Consider the following 20,243-nt stretch of genomic DNA (forward strand, 5'->3'; position numbering starts at 1 on the left):
GACACAAAATGACTTACAAAGACACGAAAAGACATGAAAAGGATTCAAAAATGGACAAAATAGCCCTATAAGACTCCATAGGGTTAACAGGCCTCATGCACGAACTACTGGCAAGAACAGATTCATTTTTAAGCGGCTCGTATAAGAGATTCAGGAGAACTTGCCGATTCCTCGTATTTTTAATTCTCTCTGATGAGGCACAAAAACTATTTCCAGTAAGCCCAGACCTGCTGTAGAAGTCATGTGCAGTTTTTATCTGCATATTTAATTGTTTTAAAGTGATTTTGTGTCTAAAAATCTGAATATAAATTATAAAACCAGGGAACATTTAGATAAGAATCATAAAATGTTCTTGCAGAATCAACATAACAAGAACATTTTATAATAATGATAAATAAATTAAATAATACATTTCATAATATGATTATAATAAATGAATGTAAATAAGTGTGAGGAAGTCAGATGTCCAGATACAGTCTGCATACTAATCAAAATATAAAGTTATCTTGTTTTTTAAATGAATCTAACATGATACATTATACAGGTGCATCTCAATAAATTAGAATATGATATAAAAGTTTATTTTTATCAGTTATTCAATTAAAAAAGTGGAAATAACACATTATTTAGATCCATTACACACAGAATGAAACATTTCATGTCTTCATTTATTTAATTTATTCTAATTATAATGATTATGGCTTATATTTAAGGTAAGGGTTAGGTTTTAAGGGAGAAAGGCACTGGCACAGGCTACTTCTTAAAATATTGTAAAAACTCCCTCATATGATAAAAACACTCCTTCTACGGTTAACAACATAAGTTTAAAATAAAATTTAAAAAAAGAATTGTAAAAAGGTGATCCAAAAAATAAAAATAAATAAAATGAGTAGCTATATATTGTTGTATTGTTTGTGGAAGTGGATAAGCTTCACAATTTACAAGTCAAGTCACTCAGAGTGAGATTTTATTATTGCTTTATGTTATTTGTTTAATCCTTAATTTTCCTTAAAAGTTTATAAAAATAAAAGTTTTTACACAGTTTTAACTCCACTGTATATAATAAGCGATTAAATAAATAAAAAACATAAAATGTCTGTGTGGGAAATGTGTCTGTAGTATACGTTGTAGAACCTGATAATGTAATAAAATCTGATAATGTAATAACTTCCCGATAATGTAATAAAGTGCATTTCCCAATAATGTAATACACTTTTTACCAATAATGTAATAAAGTATAACATTAATGGAGGTTATTACATTATCAGGTTAGCCTTCATGTCCCAAGTCCTGATAATGTAATAATTCCCCAATATTGTAATAATTTAACAGCAGACCACCCATTACTTGGGTTCAAGTGGTGATACTGTGTATCAACTCTAGCTCCAGAGCTCTAGCGCCACCAACAGGTCAAAGTTCAATGTTTATTAACTTTTGACCCGTTTATCCGTTTTTCACAAACGATGTGTCACTGGAACCCTTGGGCCAATCCCAGCTCAATGCATCCTCAATGGTGGTTTTCGGCCATATTGGATTTTCTGCCATCTTTGATTTGATCAAAAACCTTCCATTAATGTTATACTTTATTACATTATTGGTAAAAAAGTGTATTACATTATCGGGAAGTTATTACATTATCAGGTTTTATTACATTTTCAATGGACTCAAGTGCAGATTTTTATTACATTATCGGGAATTTATTGCATTATCAGGTTCTACATACGTTTGTAAAAACATTTTCTGTATATGTATATCTGTGTTTAAAAACAAATATAAAAATATAAATTAGGGTTAGGGTTATTACAAAAGACCAATTTTAAAGTCTGCAACTGAAGAAAACACATGTCAAAAGTCTGTTTAATATATAAAATGTTGTCCTCTGAACAGTTTGTCATCTATATGACTCAATACTTGGTTGACTTGAACTACTGGAAATGGACTTTTCCATCAGATTCTAATTTACTGAGATGCATTTTTATATCAAACTTGTGCTGCAACATGTTGGATTTAGTCAAAAACAAATGATGCACTGAGGGGAGAAAGCGTCTGAATCCACATGTTGTTGCAGAGATGTTGGCGGTGCAGACAGGAAGCAGCTTCACCCACAGCTCTTCTCTTTAATGTCACCAGGACAGAAACCTCCGGAGGTGGTCGGCTGACAGTAAATCCGTCTGTTTGTGGACGTGCAGAGCTTCTGTAGACGTAGAAAAGCTTTAATTCTTTCCTGTGCCGAGTTAAAAAAAGACCTGCCGTCTCCGTGAACTTATGAGGATTTATCTCCCGATGACACTGTTGTGGTTTCCCTAGACTTCTAGACTTCTTCTTCACCAGAGGACCAACACGTGGATCCAGCTCCAGGAGCTCCAACCATCAAGCGTTCTAGAGTCTGGTCTACTTCATGGCGATCATCCAGACGGGCATGATGATCTCAGGGAAGCCCTCCTGCCGCTGCACCTCCAGGACCTCCAGGCCGGCCTTCAGGATGATGTTCTTCATGATGTCCAGGTGGCGGCTGATGCTGCTGTCGATGGGGTCCAGCTTGCAGCCCTGCCGCGCCATATTGTCCTTCATGATGATGACGCCGTTGGGACGCAGACTCTTCTTACAGCGGAACAGGAAGTTCATCAGGTCCTTGTCTGTCAGGTGGCCTGAAGAGAGAGAGAGAGATGGAGAAGGAATCAACAACCATTTTCCATTTCCATTTTATTAAGGATCCCCATTAGCTGACGCCATAGCAACCAGCTAGTCTTCCTGGGGTCCGTAACACATGCAACATACGATACAATCACAATTAAGAACTATACAAAAACAAAAATATCAAATTAAAACAAAACAAGTACATACAATATACAATAGACAAACAGTTGACAATATAATAAAATTACTAAACCTACCCAAAAACTAAATACAGCTGAGTTATTCAAAGCAGATCATTCACCACCAATCACAGCTGATCAGCTGGACCCGCTGCGAGAAGTAAACTAATCTAACTTTCAAAAAAGTTTTTGTTCACGGACTCAAATATCCACAAAATCACCCAATAACCCAACCGTCAACACCATCCCGGATCACCACACTTCAACAGTGGAAGACCTCGAGGCATTCATCGACCAATATTACTACCGGCAACCCGACATGGATAAAGATCCACCCCAAACCCCAGCAAACCAAATCGGCTCTCAGACTCCTCAACGGACACAGACGATCTACAAACGACCACCATCGAAGTTAGCATCCTTGCAAGCATCAATAAAAAACTAGACCTGCTCATTCCACTACACGATGACATAAACGAGATACGCAGTAGCCTCGAATTCGCCTATCAAAGCATCATCACACTGCAAAAAGCTAATCAAGACCTTCACACATCCGTGTGACATGATAATATCAAACGTGTCCAGACGTGTGCATCACTTTTAAGTGTCCTCTGGAAACATTTCTGTTGTGTTGTGGTCTTTGTTTTCTAAATGCTGCTCTTGTGTTGTCAAATTGATGAAGATGTTTTCTCAGTTTGCTTGTGTTTTCTTAAGTTGCAGCGCTGTGAACTCTCAGGGCCACCGTACTTCTGGTCTTTTTTGATTATTTCTTTCTCTTTTTATGTCTTTGCCTCTCTGGACTCTGCAGATTTCAGCAGGTCAACTGATGCATAAAACACTGTTACTTGTTTCTAAGTCCAGTGACTCCAGCATCAAATTAATATATATTTAACTTTAAAACTAACAAATTGACTTACTTTCCTGACAGTTATTTATCACATTGCACTATAAATTGAAGGAAAATTGCATTGCAATGAAAGTCTTTTCTAAAATCATGCAGCCACAAGCCCTGGAGTCTCATCCCAGCTGGGAGTCCAGGAGGTTCACTAGTTCTACTCCGGCCTCCTTCTAGATCCTCCAGATCCTCATTCTGCCCCGAAAACTGAGCTCAGACATCCTAACAAGGAACTTATTTTTCCTGTTTGTATCATTTCTTAAATCCTTTTTCTGACACTGTCTGAAGACCACTGATGAACAGCATCATTATATATTTAAGCTCCTTTGTTTGGGGCAGCAACTCAGTTCTAAACCTGAACTTTTGACAGCTGACAGGGTCCAAATTATGCCACAAAAATGAGAAAAGTAAAAAAAGTACAAACGCAGCTCAAAACTCCCAACTAAAATATTCTGTCTCTGAGGGCTCACTTCTGTCAGGAAAATGAAAATCAATACTAGTCTCACCTAAAAATCTTGAAATTTTATTCATGTTATGTTCTGCAGTGACTTGTGTTCAATGGGATAATTAACAGCCCATTAATCAGTAGTTATTGATGACTTTACTTACAGGCCACCCACTGCATCCAGATGACGTCGTACTTGTTTTTGGGCGGCGTGAACTCCTGCAGGTTGTAGCAGTAGTACGTCTCGATGCGGTCGGCGGCGTCGCCCAGGTATTCCTCGTGAGCGTGCAGCAGGAAGTGCTCCATCATGTCCGCCATCTCGCACTTCTCGAACACGGGAAGGAGGACGCCTCGAGTCACACGGCCGATCCCGGAGCCACAGTCCAGGGCGCAGTGAGTACCGGCCTTCCCCGGACCCTGCGGAGGGAAAAAACAACTTTATTCAGAGGATAAAATCAGAAAAATACCTCGAGTCAGGACAGCTGATTGAAAACATCTTCATCAATGTGACAACACAAGAGCAGCATTTAGAAAACGCTGCAAAGACCACAAGACAACAGAAGTGTTTCCAGAGGACACTTAAAGTGATGCACACGTCTGGACACGCTTGATATTATCACGTTATTTCAACATAATGATAATTTCACATAACGTTCATAGCATGCTTACGTTAGCGGCCGATCGGTAGCATGCTAATGTTAGCGGCCGATCGGTAGCATGCTAATGTTAGCGGCCGATCGGTAGCATGCTAACGTTAGCGGCCGATCGGTAGTATGCTAACGTTAGCGGCCGATCGGTAGCATGCTAAGCTTTCTAGCGTTAGCTAGCTAGAAAGACCAAGACCAACTCGGAGAGACCAACAAAACGTGAATCACTCACTTATTGATTTATTTAACTCCAATGTGATTGATACAGGCTAGCAGGCTAACGATATATATCACGTTATAACATGAAATATCATTATCATGAAAAAATTTGATAATTTCTCATTGTTATATCGTTATAAGTGAAATTATAATTATCCTGAAATAATAAAAAATAATAATATCAAGCGTGTTTAGACGTGTGCATCACTTTGATCACGTCACGTTAGCATGCTATCGATCACCGGCTAATGTTAGCATGCTATGATCGGCCGCTAACGTTAGCACGCTATCGATCGGCCACTATGATCATTATAAGTGAAATGTTCATTATGTTGAAATAACGTGATAATATCAAGCGTGTCCAGATGTGTGCATCACTTTGAAGTGTCCTCTGGAAAAACTTCTGTTGTGTTGTGGTCTTTGTTTTCTAAATGCTGTTCTTGTGTTGTCAGATAGATGAAGTTGTTTTCTCAGTTTGCTTGTGTTTTGTGTATTTGGGACACCATAGCATCAAATTGATATATTAAACTTTGAAATGAACTAACTAACTTTTCCTGACAGTTAATTTTCATATTGCACTAAAGGAGAACTGGATTTATGTTTCACACAAAACAAAATGCACATTTAAAAGTCAGCTTCCCTGCAGCGTGTTATTACCATATCTATAAGTCAGAGATGTGTACTTATTCTGTTCTCGCTGCCAGATGCCGACCTCACTTCCTCAGGGCAGCAAAACCATGAACTTTACCACCAGGGAACAAAAGTCACCTCACTTGAATCATTCCCGGTTTTTCTTCCTTTTCATTTGGTATTCTGACCTCACTCCAACCCCTCGGCGTCAGGGGCCCCAGTGTGTGATTGTATGAAAGATGGGGCCCCGAGGAGCTGTGCGCTTGTTACACGAGGCTTCCTGGTTTTGGGTGAATTATTGCCATATTGCTCCGGTCGTATGTAGCTCAGTTTAATCTGGATGTCTTCTAAATCTTTTCCTTCCCCAACTTGTTTTTAATGGAGCCGTCAGGTTTTAAACAGGAGCTGTTCACAGCCAGAGGGGCCCGAGTGTTACTGACGATCTGGAGGTACATTTCTGCACATTAGATGTGTGACATCCACAAAAATGTCACCATTGTGTTTTTGTGAATTGTATTTTATTATAATAATATGGGGGTTTTTGGTGAAAGCCGATGCATTTTGGAAAAGGGTGAGTGCTAAAGAAACTTGTCCATTTCAAGAGTTTCTCCTTAGTAAAATGGAATCACTATTACAGTGTCCCTGAGAGCTCACAGCGCTGCAACTTAAGGAAACACATGCAAATACACAAAATAGGAGCAAATTGAGAACTTTATCAGTTAGAAAACACAAGAGCAGCATTTAGAAAACGCTGCAAAGACCACAACACAACAGAAGTGTTTCCAGAGGACCCTTAAAAGTGATGCACACGTCTGGACACACTTGATATTATCATTATTATTATTGTTATGTTATTATGTTATTTCAAGATAATTATAATTTCACGTATAACATAACGTGAAATGATCACGTTATTTCATGATAATGATATTTTCATGTTATAACGTGATATATATCGTTAGCCCGCTAGCCCGTATCAATCACATTGCAGTTAAACAAATCAAATAAATAAATGATGCACGTTTTAGTTGGACTCTCTCAACGGCACCGAGTTGGTCTTACTAGCCCGCTAACGTTAGCACGCTATGATCAGACGCTAACGTTAGCATGCTATCAATCGGCCATTAATGTTAGCATGCTATGATCGTTATAACGTGAAATTATAATTATCATGAAATAACGTGATAATATCGAGCGTGTCCAGACGTGTGCATCACTTTTAAGTGTCCTCTGGAAACACTTCTGTTGTGTTGTGGTCTTTGTTTTCTAAATGCTGCTCTTGTGTTGTCAGATTGATGAAGATGTTTTCTCAGTTTGCTTGTGTTTTGTGTATTTGCATGTGTTTTCTAAGGTTGCAGCGCTGTGAGCTCTCAGGGCCACTGTAAGAACGTTCTCATAACTGCAGAGGAAATGAACAGATCAGCTTACTGTTGCCCTGCCTCATACTTTCTTTCCTGATTTTCAGGATTACTATCTGTCATTACAGATGCACACAAACAAATCACTCTGAACTGAAGCAACAAGCATTTCTAGTGCTGACAATAGGAAACTGCATGCTGCTGTGTTGTGCATTAGTCAGCAGTGGTGAACTGTTAAATCTCATCTTGCTGTGTTTACATTAGCACAAGTGGAAAAGTAGCCACTTAGCCGTCTGCAGCTCCTTTAAAGCATCCACTCTTAGCAGTTTATAATTAGAGCTCCTGTAAAACTGATCCCCTAAATAACCCCGGTCTCTGGGCCAAACTCATTCCCCAGAATTAGCACTCGGGCTCTCCCAATGTCTAAAAACACCCTCACAGTCCACACGCACCTGAACACACCACGGTGCACGTGTGCATGCATGCAGAGGTGCTGAAACATGTGAGAGTAAGAAGCTTTTAATATGCAGAAAATGATGAAATATCTGTAAATTTCAGCCGTCCAGCTGCAGGCTAATTTAGCTTAGCATAAAGAGTGGAAACAGAGGGAAACTGTTAGCATGGTGCGGTCCAAATGTAACAAAATCCACCAAACACACACTTCAAAACGTTATATCGCTCCAACAGAAACCAAAACATTAAAACAATAATTTGCCATTTGCTGAGTATTTATTGACGCCTGGAAACCAGCAGAGACTGCAGGAAGTTACTGGTTTGGACCAGAAAAATTGCCCTGTACATGACACCCAATAAAACTGTGTTAATGCCATTAAACAAACAAGATATAACAAGTTGATTAGAGGTGTTGGGAGGCAGACTGGCTCGCTGTTTCAGCTCAGTTAGCTGTAGACTACCATATCTCTAACAAAAATATACTGTAATATTTAATGGTAAAATCTTTAAATTATGCAGCATTTATAAAGTATTTTCTTGTCAATTATATAGCAGATGATGACAAATGACAAAAAAGACACAAAATGACCAAAAAACCCCACAAAATTACCAAAAAAAGACACAAAATTACCCAAAAAAGTAATTAAAGGGACCTTCCACACACAACACCGTAAAGTGCCATTCATATAAAACTCAAAATCTTTAATTTATACAGCATTTATAAAGTATTTTCTTGTCAAATATATGGCAGATGATGACAAATGACAAAAAAAGACACAAAATGACCAAAAAAATACACAAAATGACCAAAAAAAGACACAAAATGACTAAAAAAACCAACACAAAATTACCAAAAAAAGACACATAATTACCAAAAAGACACAAAATTATTTAAAAAAGACACAAAATTACCAAAAAAAAGTAATTAAAGGGACCTTCCACATACAACACAGTAAAGTGCCATTCATATAAAACTCACATTTAACTTTTCATATCAAGGTGGGGGCCACAAAATATCGTCACGAGGGCCACAATTGGCCTGCGGGCCATGAGTTTGAGACCCTTGCTTTAAATATTCCCCAGCAGAAGAGACTCTGAACAGACACTGTGAGCACATTAGTGTCAGTAAAAGCTGATCAAAGTACAAAGTGATTAACAGCTGCTGGTGTTTATGAGAGTGACACGGAGTCAGAGCTACTATTAGAAGCCTCGCCCCAAAAGAAACAAGGTGAAATTCTTCTAATGATGGATTCCTCTCCCAGAATAGACGGTGACATGAGTCCTCAGAGAGCTGCGCTGCTGAAAATCGATATTCTGGCAGACAGAAGTCACGGTCGGCTGAGGAGATGATTTGTTTCTGTATCTGTTTCTGAGTCTCTGAGGATGAGAGTAAATATCTGGTGACTCACCACAAACCTCTTGAGAAACTGCCGGGAAGCTTCCAGATCCACGTTGCAAATCTCCACGAAGTCTCCCAGCATGCCCTCCTCCGAGGCGGGGACGTCCTCGTAGAACCGCTGAGCTCGGTAGTAAAACTGCTTCTCCCCTTTGATGTACTCGCAGGTGACGGGGAACAGCTTCACTGTGAGGACACACAAGGGACACACAAGGGACATTTTAGAGAAAAAACACTGACACGGACGTTTTCTGACCTGCAGATATCTGAATAAAATGAGTTCTGAGTCCCCACGAGTCTCCTCTTCACTGACATGCCCACTTTATTATAATCGGAGCAGTAAAATGTGTTATTGTGTCCTTTTGTGTGTGAATCTTTGTGCATCCTGGGGTCCCTAAACAGTCTGTGCCCTGCATAAATCAGGTATCTGACCTCAAGATGTCTTTACAGACATGCCCACTTTATGCAAATCTCATGAAGACTGCAGAAATCCTGCAGTTTCTCTCATGAAATACAAATGTGTTATTGTGTCCTCTTGTGTGTGAGTCTTTGTGCATCCTGGAGTCCCTAAACAGTCTGTGAGCTGCATAAATGGGGTCTGACTGGAAAGCTGAGACTGTAATCTAATGAATCTATTGGTACCAAACATGTCTGATATCTTGTCAGGAAGGAGGTGAAGTAATGCTCCAAAGTTTGGCTACATTTTAGCCATTTTAGCTTGACCTCTGACCTCAAGATGTCTTTACAGTTTATGCATGTCCCTAAACAGTCTGTGAGCTGCAAAAATCGGGTCTGACAGGAAAGCTGAGACTCTTGACCTCTGACCTCAAGATGTCTGATTAAAAATGTGTTCTATTTGTACCCACAAGTCTGCTCTTTACAGACCGCCCACTGATGCAAATCAAATGTCGTTTGCGGTAGAAACCATATAGGTTTTCTCGTAGATAGCGAGCAAAAATGACTTGCGGAGTTCTGCAGGGCTCCATTCTGGGTCCTCTAATTCATTGGTACCAACCACATAAACGTTCCAGGAGACAGGGAGTAAAATGTACACAAATCTACTAAATGTCAAAAGTTTCTGAAACCAGATCACAGCATGTATTTTTCTCTGCTGCTCTAAAGGTCTTGGTGTCTGGATGTGGGATTCTGGAGGGAGTTTTTAGTCTTTTTGTCCATTCTTGAGCGGTCAAAAGTTACATTTCTGTTGTCTGTCTCCTCCAGACACATCTGTCACCATTTCTCTGTGAGTTATTTGTAACTTCTCTTCTTTCCTGATTTTATCATTTGAATCAGCCGTAAAGACCACAAATCAAAAGCATTTGTGCAGTTTTATTCATCATTGCCATGCATGATATTTTATGCAAAGAAACTATTGTTAAGGTGTTGATATGTTGTTCTGTTAGTAATTACAGTGTAAGGAATCATGTCCAACAATAGATACGAGGTGACACTCTGATCACAATCTCAGAGGAGATGTGGAAGGATAATTTGATTAGCAGAAGACTATAAATAAGCTGCTCTTCTCTTACACTCTGCTCAGCTGTTACATGATATAAAAGATCACGCTGATGATTTATCTCCACTGTTGTGCCTTCACCACACTTTCAGGTTACCAATTAGCAGATATTTATGTCAAACTGAACCTCAGAGGAACAAACACTTCTCAATCAGAGGTGGGTTTTTAGTGTCTCCTCTTTTAACCCTGTGGAGTCTCCAAAAGCTCCAAATAATCCAGACTTGTTGCCTCCATCCAGACTAGAAAACAAAGCAGCGTGGAGCCCTACTGTAAATTTACCTCTAAAGTTCTGGCTGTAAACTCCATGAGGCCAGTTTCAGTTTGATGATGATATACCAAGTAAAACTGGAGACAAGCTCAAATAGATTTAGTATCAAATGATAGAACTGGATGGAACCCTCTTATATGGTAGATTTGACACCTTTGGTCACATTTGACACATTTAAAATTCTTTATTGAGCATGATAGTGTTTTGAAAGTAAAAAAAAAAAAAGATTCAAAATCACATTTTATGTTGGACTAAAGGACTAAAAAAGACACAAAATGACCAGAAAAAAAACACAAAATGACAAAAAAGACACAAAATGACCAAAAAAGACACACAATTACCAAAAAAGACACAAAATTAGTAAAAAAAAAAAAAAAAAAAAAAGACACAAAATGAGTAAAAAAAGACACAAAATGAGTAAAAAAGACAAAAAAATGACTATAAAAGACACACAATTACCAAAAGAAGGCACAAAATGACAAAAAAATTGAACAAAAAGACAACAAATGACTAAAAAATACACACAATTATCAAAGAAAGACATAAAATGACCAAAAAAGACACAAAATGACTAAAAAAAGACACACAATTACCAAAAAAAGACACAAAATTACTAAAAAAAGACACAAAATGACCAAAAAGACACAAAATGACCAAAAAGACACAAAATGACCAAAAATGACACAAAATGACTAAAAGAAGACACAAAATGACCAAAAAATACACAACATGACCAAAATTGTTGAATCAAAATATTGATCCAGTAAGTCAGAATAAAAAATCAATTATTATCAGGTCATATATGTGACCAACATGTCATTTAAACATGTTTTAAGTGGTGAATACAGGCAGGATGGAGTTAAAACGTGATGTCAGCGACACATTGTGACATTAAGAAACTTAACAACTGGCTTCTGGAACTATCCCGTCCCCGCTCTGCTGAGCTGAAATAAATCCTGCAGAATGAACGCAACATTTCCGAAGGCTTAGAGGGCCTGTTTCTGGCGTGGAGGGTCGGGGGAGGGCCGGGGGGGGAGGTCACGCTGGAACGGCCGCCTGCTGCTCAAGAATCTCCAGAGGCAGAATTCATGACAGCAGCGTGAAACGTGAAGAGGGGGGACTGATTTCCAGCCGGACCTCCCTCTCTCTCCTCCAGGCTGCAACCAGGCGGCAACCTCCTGGTCTGAGCAGGGAGGCAAACCAGGAAGTGCCTTAAACCTGCATTCTACCAAAGACTCCAGCAGGGGGGGCGCTGACGGCTGCAAAAGCATTTTAGTCCATTCATTTCAATACTAATTGAGAAAACTTCTCCCTTGATTTATCACCTCAGAAATGTTTTTTAGGACAACACTATGGTCTCAATCACTAGCAAAAAAATCTTCTTCAAGACAATCTGATGTTAATAGTGTAAATAATGGCCCCATTTAGAAGAAAATAGAAGATAAAGAATCGTATGATTTGGGGCGGGGCTACCTTTGATTGACAGGTCACTAACAAGGCGAACCATCATTAGGAGAGAAGCACAACAATGCGTATCCATGGCAACGTGTCAATAACGTTCAGGTTATATATTTATATATTTTACTTTTTTTGGTCATTATACGTCTTTTTTGGGTCATTTTACGTCCTTTTGGGGTCATTTTAGGTGTTTTTTGGCCTTTTTACGTCTTTTGTTGGTCATCTGAAATCTTTTTCGGTCATTTTATGTATTATTTTGGTCATTTTGCATCTTTTTTGGTCATTTCATGCATTTTTTTTGTCATTTTGCGTATGTTTTAGTCATTTCGCATCTTTTTTTGAGCAATTTTGCATATTTTCTAGTCATTTTCCATCTTTTTCGGTCATTTTACATCTTTTTAAAGTCATTTTACATATTTTTTGGGTCATTTTATGTATTTTTTAGTCATTTTGCGTATTTTTTGGTCATTTTACAGCTTTTTAAGTCATTTTGTGTCTTTTTTGGTAATTTTACATCTTTTTTGGTCATTGTATGTCTTTTTAAAGTCATTTTGCGTCTTTTTGGGTCATTTTGCGTCTTTTTTTGGTCATTTTACGTCTTTTTTTTGGTCATTTTGCGTATCAGAAACAAGATGGAGACTAAGAGTGGAACGCTGAACTGAAGCTTCCAACGGGACACAAACCAACCAGACGTCACTACAAACATTATTTATATAAAGTCTGTGATAGAAACAGAGAATTCCTGCTTCGGCGTGCCCACTCCGTGATGAGACGTTTGAGGACTTGGTCCTGGTGTCGGCATCTGAAGCGGGCAGCTCCATGTCATGTGAGGCGTTCAGAGGAAAGGTAATTATAGAAACAGCGACAGGACCAAGGAGGAGGAGAAGGACGAGTGATGACACTCTCGTCTGCCAAGGAAGTGTCAGTCCAGAGCCACCATGTTCTTTATCTCACACCTTCAGACTGAGCAGCTCTAACAACATTCACATATCTGACCTACGAGGTTACACACAACTAAGTACATTTACTCAAGCTCTGTGCTTAAGGACAACTTTACTTGAGTGGTTCCATTTTATGTGACTTTATGCTTCTACTTCACTACATTTTAAGGCAAATAGTGTACTTTTTTCATCGTCATTTTGGGTCATTTTACTTATTTTTCTGGTCTTTTTACGTCTTGTTTAAGTCATTTTGCATCTTTTTTTTTACATATTTTTGGGTCATTTCACTACATTTTTAGGCAAATATTATATACTTTTTTCTCCACTACATTAAGCTGACAGCTTTAGTTACTTTTCAGGTTGAGATTTAACATAAAAACATGATCAATTTAAAGTGACTCGACATTTTATTAGATTAAACCACATAACAGCATATTTAGTGGTTAAAATGAGCAAAATAATGAGAAAACTAGAAAATTTCTTCTGGGAAAATTCTGAAAGGGCCACGGGGGCTACTGCCGATGTGTGTACACTACTGCCGATGTGTGTACACACTGTGTGTGTGTGTGTGTGTGTGTGTGTGTGAAACGTGTATATGGAGGAGTGTGCGCGCTTACGCGCGCATTTGTGTGTGTGTGTAGCGAAAATCGCAGAAAGTTACCTGTGTGTGTGTGTGTGTGTGTGTGCACGCACGTGTGTGTGTGCGCGCACGTGTGTGTTTGAAGCATGTGTATGCATGTGTGAGGAGTGTGCGCGGTTACGTGCATGAGTGTGTGTGTGTGTGTGTGTATCTGTAACTGTAATCACATCAAAGATCAAAGGCAATCAGATCAAAGCAATCAACAGAATTAACTGACACCTGTTCCGGCATAGTGACAGAATTTTTATATATTTTACATCTTTTTTAGTCATTTTTTGGTCATTTTATGTATTTTTGTTGGTCACTTTACATCTTTTTTAGTCATTTTGCATTTTGCATTTTTTTTTTGTGTGTGGTAATTTTACGTCCTTTTTTTGGTCATTTTATGTATTTTTTTAGTCATTTTGTGTCTTTTTTGGTCATTTTACATCTTTTGTTTGTCATTTTGTGTCTTTTTTGGTAATTTTACGTCTTTTTTTGGTCATTTTGCGTCTTTTTTTAAGGAATAAAATAATACTTTTTCCATTTTAGCTCCAGTGATCCTCTCCAGCCAACATACAGTATAATTATTGTAGATTTAAGTTATTTCTTGGGACATTTTCTGTATTAAGACATAAAAAACTCTTGTTTCGGTCCATGTAAAGCTGTCAGAGCTGAGAGTTAATAATCCTCCCGCAGCGCTCTAACTGTCATGTATCTCTCCGTCTGACATGAGTTAGAGCTCATGCCCAGCGTGCCATGCCATTAATGGTCTTTGTATCAAGTTAGTGGTAAGAAAAAGAGAAGCGTCTTTGAGCCAGAACAGCCAACAGGTCACATCTCCAGTTTCTGCAGCCGGAGGTCTCTGATGGACGAGTTCTCAGCCTGCAGAGGATCATATCAGTATATTATCTGTTCAGGAGTTCAGATCAGCTGTTGGAGTGATCTTTAACAGCAGCGTGTTTCCTGTTAGTTCCAGCTTGTTATAGACATTATTGAGCTCTTCACACTGAAACAGGAGCCTCTTCCTGTTGGAAGCTGCAAACATTTTGATGCTAAACTAACAGATTCTTTTACTGAAGAAGGCCTCGGCTTATTCCTCATTTTATTATTTGGTAACCCTTCCTTTTACAGTCCGGTAATTACCTGGTAATTACTTGTAATAAGCGTTTATTACTAAGTAATAACAGGTAATTAATGTAATTACCTTGTAATTACCAAGTACTTACAGGTAAATATCAGAGTATATCATTACAAATATCATTACATCACTGTCACTACACAGGTTGGTTGGTAATACATAATCTATAATTCCTGGTAGTTTTCAGTATATATCTAGTAAATACTAGGTAACTTGTTGGTATTTACCAGGTAAATATCAGGTAACTACAGGTAAATAAGTGGTAGTTAACAGGTAAATATGTGATTATTTTTGAGTAAATACCTGGTAAGTACCAGGTAAATATATACAGTTATTATCACTCTAACAAAGTCACATATAGACACATTCAGTGGGTTTATTGTCTACAATATGCAATTGCAGGATATCTACCAGGTAATTATTGAGTAAATACCTGGTAGATGTCAGGGTTTCGACATTCGGTTTTCTAATTATTCTGCAAAAACACGCCAAAAAATCCCCCCAATGTAACCCTATGGAGAGGCTAGAGTGATGACATCATCGCTAGAGTGGAGAGGGAGAGAAAAATTTGTCAAAAAGTAAATTTGGAAACTGCTCGAAGCCGCAGATACCACTCTACAGAAATAATTTATACATAGAAACGTAGATTGAGTTAAAAAGGCGGGAACATTTCTGAAGGAAACAGAGGTACCGGTTTCTTCTGATCGCTCTAAAAAAACATTTTCTTCATTATTCTGAAGAAATTGTAGACGTTCAGGAAGATGCAAACATTATGATGATAAGCTAACAGTTTATTTTATTGAGTGTGATTGAAAGAGCACATCATATACTATTCAACTTAACGGCTTAATCCTAGATTTTATTCTTCTGTTTCTTCTGTGTGTTTTTTTCGGTCGACTACTCCTCCCAGAGTTTTGGTCGCATTTAGACTAAAAAGGTATCAAATCGACCGGCTCGGCCATGACAAGTATGCTGGGACTTTTCTCAGGGTTTCGGCAAACTGTTTTCAAATTATTGGGCAAAAATATGCCAAAAAAATCCCCCGAATGTAAAGGTAACAGTTTCTTCTGATCGCTCTAAAAAGACAATTTCTTCATTTTCCTTCACAAAACACATATGTAGACGTTCAGGAAGAACTGAGGATGTTCAAAGTGAAGTCGGATCAATGATAGGAGCTACGGTTTGGACTAAAATGCTTTCTGTTAGCAGCGGGATCGTTTTGCTGTTTTTCGCTCCCTGTCAGTGGCTTCACAGGAGAATAGGGTTTTTCAATATCATGTGACTGATTAAAGCGTTGCTATTGGTTCCCTATACTCTTCCCTCTTTTTTAAAGTATCGCATCACTCAAAAACATGACTTGTAGAAATTTGACAGGACAAAAATTGGGCAACACCGAACCATAGAGGGTTAAAGTATACAAATCTAAATCTAAGGGTGTATACAAACATGTTTAATGCCGTCACCAATCAACCCTGATAAACGTAGGTATGTCCCTCTGTTGTTTTTGTATACACATCAATACAAATATGAGACAGAAACAGGTAAACATGGAGCCTGGCTCCACACAGACTCATGTGTTGTTTCAGCCGTTACATGATGCAACTATTTTCTGACAAACATTCGGCACAGTGAAGCTTCCTGAAAGTCTGGTTTTCTCTTTCTGTGCAGAAATTAAAATCTGTGGAGAAGCTGCAGAAACGTAGAACTCCTCCTAACTGTCTGCAACATTTCTGTTTGTGTACAGCTCAAACAAACCTTTTTAAACGTAACTCGACTGGCATCAGTCGGGCGACTATTTCCTCTCAGAACAAATCCTCAGAATGTTTACATATATGTACACTTTTAACCGAGGTATGAAATAAACTCTTTCTGGACTTTATTCTGATGGACACAGCATCAAAAAACCTCCTCACAGACTTTGATGTGTCTGCAAAACATGCATGAAGCTTTGAAAAACACTTGATTTTCACTTATAATAAGATTTAAACATGATTATTCTGGCACCTTTGCACTCTGCATCATTAGATTATTGCCTAAGTGTTATTGTTGTTGTTTACACATATTTTTTATCCATATTTAACTCATGTTTTACCTTCTTTGTTCAGCTTTGTTGTTCTTGTTTTGAGCTGTGTGTTTATTTTCTGTATCAGGACATTAATTAAGAGCAACTAAAAGCTTCTTTGTGAATTTCTTTGCATGTTCAGATCAGAGTATTTGTTGGTGATTCTGGTGACTTTATTTCAAAGATCAGAGTTCTTCTCTGTAATTTAATGTTTCTGCTGACCAGGACTGTACATCAATAGTTTCATCACGATACGATATTATGATTCTTTGGACAACAATAAGATATTCTCTGAGACACGACGTCTGTCATGATTCAATTTATTTACTTTTACATACTTTTACGTTTCAGAGGCCTGTCAGTTTAACATTGTGCCTGTGAGATATATTTACAGGTGCATCTAAATAAATTAGAATATGATGTAAAAGTCCATTTCCAGTAGTCCAAGTATTGAGTCACATAGATGGACACAATAATAGAAAGAGAGAAAATGGACTACTGGACATGGAATTTTTCCACATTCTAATGTTCTGAGATGATCCTGTATTAAGAGTATTTTCTACCTTCCACTAAATCATTGTTTTCCTTCTTTTCACCACAATATATAAATGAACTTCTGACAGGTGATCAATCACAGAAAACATCAGCTCAGCTTTGACTTTTCTCGACAACTCAGGTGTAATTATCATTTGCATCATTTGCATTTTGCAAGTGCATACTTGCAAAATGCATTATATTGTGACGGAGATGCAACAAAACTAATCCCAAAAGTTTATTGAACTACAGGTTTAAAGTCTCCCTAGAGTTCATGAATGCTTGCATGGAATTAAATGTGTTTTCCTGCATCTGGTATACTTTAGAAAAACAATTTTGGGAAAAAGTTATTCTTCAGTGGCATATTAAGTATGAATAAAAATAAAAATACAAACTCGGAGGGGAGGTAATATTTGGAGAAAAAAGTTGCAAATTTACTAGATTAATGTGGCAAATCTACAAGAAAAAAGTCGCAGATATAAGAGATTTAAAGTGGCAAATCTGTGCGAAAAAAGTCGCAGATTTACGAGAAAAAAGTGGGAAAAAAGCAACTTTTTTCTCGCAGATTCACCACTTTATTTCCCTCAGATTTAGTGTTTTATCTGGTTTTTAGACACACCTTTTTTTGCAGTGTAATTCCAAAACTTTATTGAACTACAAGTTTAAAGTCTCCCTATAGAGTTCATGAATGCTTGCATGGAAGAAAACTGATGGAATTAAATGTATTTTCCTGCATCTTGTCTACTTTACAAAACAATTTAAAGTGTTTTGCACTCAAAGCCAAACATGCAGCAGCAGCAGCATGCTCCTGCAGAACCTTTAACGGGGTCAAAGGTCAAGTAAAGGCTGTAAACGTTGACCTGGTGGGCCTCTCCTGCTTACCCACGGGGGTCTTCTCCAGCAGGTAGAGGTAGCTGGCGAAGAACTCGCTCCTGAGCGCGTGGTGCAGGTGGAAGGACATGCTGTGGCGGCACATGCTGTCATCCGTCTCCTTCCAGCGGTCCTTGAAGGCCTGGTGGGCGCCCTGGTAGTCCAGGTTGGGGGGCGGGCTGCCGCCGTCCTCTTCTTCTACAGAAATCTCCATTCTGTGCCGGAGACGAAGAAGAAGAAGAAGAAGTGGTCTCTGCTCTGAGGAGCCGGTTGGGACTGTGTTTCTCCGGCTGCAGCTAAACTAAATCTGTCTCTCTGAGTGTTCAACACGTCTCTGGCAGCCTTCAAGTGATCAGCAGAGATCTTTTTCACTGGGCGGTCCTCAGGACGTTTACAGATCACCTGCTGGGGACGCTGAGAGGAGCTGAGAGGGGACGGGGGACGGGCCGGGACGCGGGGGCTGCAGCTGAATTCATGGGAGTCCATAGGTCGGAGCCCTCGGCCTGCTGCTGGAGAATAAGATCCTATAATTAGCAGCGTCTTCTACTGTTTGTATACATGAACCAGAGACGACAGAGGACAAAGACAACAGTTCAGACTACAACTTCTACAAATTCTCTTAGATTTAAAAATTTTTAGATTTAGATTTTAGATTAGATTTAGATTTAGATTTTTAAAAGTCTTAATTATGAGATAAAAAGTCATAATTATGAGTTTTTTTAAAAGTCAGAGGACAAAGACAACAGTTCAGACTACAACTTCTACAAATTCTCTGAGATTTAAAAATTTTTAGATTAGATTTAGATTTAGATTTTTAAAAGTCTTAATTATGAGATAAAAAGTCATAATTATGAGTTTTTTTAAAAGTCAGAGGACAAAGACAACAGTTCAGACTACAACTTCTACAAATTCTCTGAGATTTAAAAATTTTTAGATTAGATTTAGATTTAGATTTTTAAAAGTCTTAATTATGAGATAAAAAGTCATAATTATGAGTTTTTTTTAAAAGTCAGAGGACAAAGACAACAGTTCAGACTACAACTTCTACAAATTCTCTTAGATTTAAAAATTTTTAGATTTAGATTTTAGATTAGATTTAGATTTAGATTTTTAAAAGTCTTAATTATGAGATAAAAAGTCATAATTATGAGTTTTTTTAAAAGTCAGAGGACAAAGACAACAGTTCAGACTACAACTTCTACAAATTCTCTGAGATTTAAAAATTTTTAGATTAGATTTAGATTTAGATTTTTAAAAGTCTTAATTATGAGATAAAAAGTCATAATTATGAGTTTTTTTAAAAGTCAGAGGACAAAGACAACAGTTCAGACTACAACTTCTACAAATTCTCTGAGATTTAAAAATTTTTAGATTAGATTTAGATTTAGATTTTTAAAAGTCTTAATTATGAGATAAAAAGTCATAATTATGAGTTTTTTTAAAAGTCAGAGGACAAAGACAACACTTCAGACTACAACTTATACAAATTCTCTTAGATTTAAAAATGTTTAGATTTAGATTTTAGATTAGATTTAGATTTAGATTTTTAAAAGTCTTAATTATGAGATAAAAAGTCATAATTATGAGTTTTTTTAAAAGTCAGAGGACAAAGACAACAGTTCAGACTACAACTTCTACAAATTCTCTGAGATTTAAAATTTTTTAGATTAGATTTAGATTTAGATTTTTAAAAGTCTTAATTATGAGATAAAAAGTCATAATTATGAGTTTTTTTAAAAGTCAGAGGACAAAGACAACACTTCAGACTACAACTTCTACAAATTCTCTTAGATTTAAAATTTTTTAGATTTAGATTTTAGATTAGATTTAGATTTAGATTTTTAAAAGTCTTAATTATGAGATAAAAAGTCATAATTATGAGTTTTTTTAAAAGTCAGAGGACAAAGACAACAGTTCAGACTACAACTTCTACAAATTCTCTTAGATTTAAAAATGTTTAGATTTAGATTTTAGA

General features: G+C 37.6%; 1 protein-coding gene across 2 annotated transcripts; it reads right to left on the reverse strand.

Moving 5' to 3' along the window:
- Positions 1 to 1,475: 1,475 nt before the first annotated feature.
- ntmt2 (N-terminal Xaa-Pro-Lys N-methyltransferase) lies at positions 1,476 to 18,712 on the reverse strand. Of its 2 annotated transcripts, XM_059341598.1 has the most exons (5): positions 18,281 to 18,712; positions 8,873 to 9,045; positions 7,442 to 7,444; positions 4,321 to 4,573; positions 1,476 to 2,648 (listed from the first exon to the last, which is right to left on the reverse strand). In XM_059341598.1, exons 1-5 carry the CDS (start codon positions 18,480 to 18,482, stop codon positions 2,392 to 2,394), a joined length of 888 nt encoding a protein of 295 aa, XP_059197581.1. In that variant the 5' UTR covers positions 18,483 to 18,712; the 3' UTR covers positions 1,476 to 2,391. The 2 variants fall into 2 exon arrangements, with proteins under 2 accessions (XP_059197581.1, XP_059197580.1); XM_059341597.1 differs by lacking the exon at positions 7,442 to 7,444.
- Between the last annotated feature and the right edge of the window lie 1,531 nt (positions 18,713 to 20,243).

The sequence above is a fragment of the Centropristis striata genome, chromosome 9 (genome assembly GCF_030273125.1).
Source record: "Centropristis striata isolate RG_2023a ecotype Rhode Island chromosome 9, C.striata_1.0, whole genome shotgun sequence".
Classification (NCBI taxonomy): domain Eukaryota; kingdom Metazoa; phylum Chordata; class Actinopteri; order Perciformes; family Serranidae; genus Centropristis; species Centropristis striata.

Excerpts from the sequence above, each read along its gene's own strand:
- ntmt2 (XM_059341598.1), bottom strand. The coding sequence starts at position 18,482 with ATGGAGATTTCTGTAGAAGAAGAGGACGGCGGCAGCCCGCCCCCCAAC. Across the intron at positions 9,046-18,280 it reads GCTGGAGAAGACCCCCGTGG|TGAAGCTGTTCCCCGTCACC; the intron begins GTAAGCAGGAGA and ends GTGTCCTCACAG. Across the intron at positions 2,649-4,320 it reads CTGGATGCAGTGGGTGGCCT|GCCACCTGACAGACAAGGAC; the intron begins GTAAGTAAAGTC and ends CTCTCTCTTCAG.